The following is a 4,876-nucleotide window of genomic DNA, read 5'->3' on the forward strand; positions in this document are numbered from 1 at the left end:
TGATTGCTTGCTGAGCGAAATTGGGGAAAATGTCCACTGGGGCCTGCAACTTGTCTTCGGGTATTCCTTATCATAGGCGTCTGTCTTTGATGGAGGAAGCCATTTATCGTGTGGCGTCCTCGAGTCGCTAGGAAGTTTTATCTCAGGGTTTGGATCCCTCTAGAACTTAGCTTAATCATCAGGTATGAAAAGCAACGGTAATTTAACACCTGTGTATATATATATATACGTGACTAGAATATACTGTTAACCATATTTTTTTATTTACTTCATGTTTCATCACAAAACAAGGCTCATGAGAGCCACTCAAATACATGGCTCTATCAGTGTAGCCATATCTTTTTCATATCAGGAGCAGAAAATACATTTATGGCAATGACATGAAACTTGACATCGTTTCATAAGTCTTTAAATTGAATTACACTGTTTGTGGCTTGTACAACTGCGACTTGTAGAATTGTGTTACATTCTGTGGAAGTGGTGAAATCCAAAGTTATGCTTCCGAATGACGAATCTGCATTCCCTAATTTCGAAATGCTATACTTCTAATATTCTACCATATAATGATTCTTTACTTTATTAAAAAAACAATACTAAACATGCTGAAGGCATATATCCACGGAAACCAAGCATTGTTGGTTTCTCATTGTAAATGTGCTGAAAAGTAGCCAAAATAGGCTCAGCCAGGCCATTTACTGGGATATTGATGAGCTTTCATCCGTGACCACCTACATATTTAACGGTCTTTTAGAATAAATAACACTCTACTGTGAAGGCATAGAGCAGGCCTCTGGGTCACGTAAAATAGTCCCAACAACCTCCAGGCTAAAAGCCTGTCACTACTTAACCATGAATCCTCTAGATTAATGGAAATAAAAAGGACGGCTGTTGGCATTTTGTCACTATATATATGATGTACCTTGCACTGGCCTGCAGTAAAAACAATTAAGGCCCACTTAAAATTAAGGACGGCACGGAAAATATAACCTTGTTGGCAAAGGTAATAACACACTTTCGGGACGGCCTTACTAGTAGCAACACACTGCTGGACTTTGCAATAAATCTAAAATCTAAAAAAAAAATAAGTTAGAGAATATAGTATATACCCATGCATATGCCCTATGTAGTGCTATACAGGTACTAGTAAGGAACCTTTACACTATGGAAGTTTTTTTAGGAGCCAGGCATCCATAACTAGTTTGGTCACACTTCAAAACTGTAAAATGAACTACACCAGAAGCTCAATCACGAACGGAAAATAGCAAAACGACACCACGGGACCTCTTTTGTAAGAGCTTGGCATCATACAAAGTGCTTTGAGTAATTTGAAGAGTGTATATATAGCTTAAACTGCACTAAAATATACATCACTGGGGGATCTCCACTGGAAACAGTAAAAGGGAATTCCTCTCCGGGTTTCTAACATCGCACAACGTCGTATTCTGAACATAAATTGATCTACACGTAAACACACATCACTGGAGATGAACGCTTAAAGGAGAAATTATCCACAACGAGCTGTGTTACAGTTGAAACGTAAGGGTTTATCTTAACTCAAACATATATCACAGGAGAAAAACAGTTTAGTTACACGTTAGGGACCTCTTTCATACGCCTAACATTACACAACAAGCTTTGTCTTTGTTAAACAGTACGAGTTAGACTCCATTCAGCCATGTATTATAGGAGAAACGTAGGCCATTAAGGAACGCATTTGGGACTTCTTTCAGTGCGCCTAATTACATATATTTTGTATAACCATTACGTACCTGTAATGACCTCAATACAAAAGCGGTCTACGGTCTACATTTTCATATAAATAAACAAAGGTCCGAACAAAAAAAATAACACAACTAGCTTAAAGGCAGGGGTCATCTTTGTAACATGTCTTATCTTTGCTTTTTTCCAGAGACACTGTTCAAGTTCCTAGATCGAATATCGGCGAGGACAGAATTCCCAAGACAGCAATTACCCGCTTTGTAAAACCGTCAGCTTGATAGGACTCAAAACAAATCAATTATACATTTCTTACAATAGCTTTGATGAAAGCTCGCGTCACCCTTAGCCTGGAAAACCTATCTGCAAACATAATCCACACTGCATGATATGAAAATTTTCTAGAATATCTTCTCAAAACCAATCCATTATACATTTCTTAAGGTAGCTTTGATGAAAGCACGCGTCACCCTATCCTAGAAAACCTATCTACAAACATAGTCCACAGTGCATGATTTGAACATTTTCTAAAACATCAGCATTTCTCCATTTCACAACATAGTCGGCACATTCCTTACCTTGCTTTTATCTAGAAATTTGCTTTATCCAAGGCCATTATACAGAAAGTCCTTGCTTTATCTGAAAGCTATTACGTAAATCATAGGGGACAACGTCCTCACTCACTCGAGCTGAAACAAAAATCTTTTCGGTCCCATGGAGCCAAACTCGAGTTTCCCCCTAAACGGCACGATTCCGGACCGGTTGTCCGGCTGGAAGCAGCCGTTATACGTCCAATGCCTTTTAATCATTGGTTACGGCGCCGTGTTCCTGTTGAACATTGTCGGGAACCCGCTGGTGTGCCTGGTGGTGGTGAAGAATAAAAACATGCGGAACGTCACCAACTTCTTCATCGTCAACGTGGCCGTCAGCGACTTCTTCGTGGGCGGAATATGCATGCCGTTTACACTGGTGAACAACCTGAAAGCAGGTATAAAAACACTTGTGATTGCTTACAGAATGATTCATGTTGTTTTAACATGTGTTTTTGAATTGCATCATCTAAAATCGGCAAATGCAAGCAATTATGTCTTCAAAAGCTTCAACTTATTACCACTTGATTTCGTACTTTTTTTGCATCTTGGTAATTAGACAACCCTGCAGCTGCATTTGACTTGCTGGGCCAAGCAAAGTCTTTTAGTCAGTTTGATATCAAGACACCGGTTATTTCCACGTACGACTGTTGTGAACCTTTAAATAAGCATTGAAATTGTAATACTTTAATTGAAAATATTGTATTTTGTTCCAATTTTCAATGTATTTTTATCTTACATTTATGTATACGCACCGATCTCCCTGAAGGACGCTTGAAGAGGACATTGTGCCGCGCCATTTTGATGACGTAGGATGACGTAGACTGTACCCCGGATGTATCTGAAATAATCATACATTTTTCACGTTGCTGTCCACAGGCTGGGTGTTTGGAGAGGTGATGTGTACGCTCCTTCCTATGATGATGGGCATGGCGGTAGTGGGGTCCGTGTACACACTAGTCGCCATCGCTGTTGACAGGTATGTACAAGTATAAAGTAATTTAATTCAGTCCATGATTAGTATATAATGATCATAACACACACACACACACACACACACACACACAGACAGATACAACACTCACATACAACACACAGACACATGCGCGCGCACACACACACACACACACACACACACGAACACACAATACATGTAACATATACATACAACACAACTCTCTCTCTTTCTGTCTGTCACACACACACACACGCGCGCGCGCGCGCGCGCACTGCAAACACACACAGACAGGATGTCAGGATGAAAAATCAGTTTATTATTCTACGTCTGGTTAGAATTACAGAAGTATAGTATTGTATTTTTCCATGCATTTTCCAGATACCTGGCTGTGATGAAACCGACGGATGGCAAACTGAGCAGCAAGGCGACTTCAGCGATCATCGCAACCATCTGGGTGCTGGCCTGTGTCGTCATGGTTCCCTCAGCTGTGAAGGCGCGGTACAAGGACGAAGACGGTCATCCTACCTGCTCCGAGACGTGGCCCTCCCTGGAGAGCAAGCAAGCGTACTCCATGTCCCTTTTCGTTATTTGCTATGTCGTGCCCCTCTCGGCCATCACTGGTCTGTACCTCCGCGCAGGAATCCGCCTGCACACCAGAAGCGCGCGACGCAATCGTTCCGCAGAACGTATCGCCCAGCTTCCCAATCGGAGCCAACCCGATAACAGACTTAGCAACAACGTCCGCATCTTTAGAATGATGGTGGCCGTTGTTGCTCTGTTCGCATCCCTGCACTTGCCACTCTGGGTAGCAACCCTGCTAAACGACTTCGCCACGCCTACCAGAGAGTTGTTTGAAGTCCTGTACACGTATGTCTACCCGGTTGCCCACTGGCTGACGTACGCTAACAGTTGTGTGAATCCCATTCTGTACGCTTTCCTGAACAGAAACTTCAGACAGGGCTTTCTCAAAGCTTTTGTCAGCGCTAAAAAGTCTCGAAGGGTTGAAAATCCCAGAGTGGATTGCAACGGGAAAGACGGCCATGCAAAACAGGACAGGGCCCGGTGTCGGCTGACGATCGAAACCCCATATGACAGTCGGTTGCGGCGAACCACCCCTGCCACGCCAGCAACGGCTGTAGATGAAGTCCCCAACATCGGTGGGGCTACGACTAGAAGTTCTACTCCTCCTTCAGCAGCTGAAAACAAATGCGTTGCACAGATATAGGTAGGCGTCTGGCCATGTCATGCTGAAGTGACCAACGGGTTGTAGAACTGGTCACTGGGTCTACATTATATTTGTGCCAAGAAGAATTTAGACCCATTTCATGGAATTTGAAGCAAAGTATTGGAGCATACCTCAGATAATGGTCCCTTACAATCTGTGTAGAGCATAGGGATGGCGCCCATCTATATTTCCTTGGGCCTTGGGCCACATAGTTGTGCAAGCACTACAACAGGGGGCTAGCCTGATGGTAGTATTGTGTGTTTCACATTCCCATACTCTTTCTCAGAGATGCTGAGTGCTAATAAAAATCTGCAGAGAAAGCAGTATGTACCATTTTTAAAGTCTTTGGTATGGCCGGCCGAAGTTTAAACTCACGACCTCCCGGTT

General features: G+C 42.7%; 1 protein-coding gene across 1 annotated transcript; it reads left to right on the forward strand.

Moving 5' to 3' along the window:
- Positions 1-2,430: 2,430 nt before the first annotated feature.
- Positions 2,431-4,489, forward strand: LOC109464636 (neuropeptide FF receptor 2-like). The gene is made up of 3 exons (XM_019761691.1): positions 2,431-2,704; positions 3,186-3,285; positions 3,643-4,489. The coding sequence occupies exons 1-3, from the start codon at positions 2,431-2,433 to the stop codon at positions 4,487-4,489; spliced, it is 1,221 nt and encodes a 406-aa protein (XP_019617250.1).
- Positions 4,490-4,876: the final 387 nt, after the last annotated feature.

The sequence above is a fragment of the Branchiostoma belcheri genome, unplaced genomic scaffold (genome assembly GCF_001625305.1).
Source record: "Branchiostoma belcheri isolate BF01 breed outbred unplaced genomic scaffold, Haploidv18h27 scaffold1, whole genome shotgun sequence".
Taxonomy (NCBI): domain Eukaryota; kingdom Metazoa; phylum Chordata; class Leptocardii; order Amphioxiformes; family Branchiostomatidae; genus Branchiostoma; species Branchiostoma belcheri.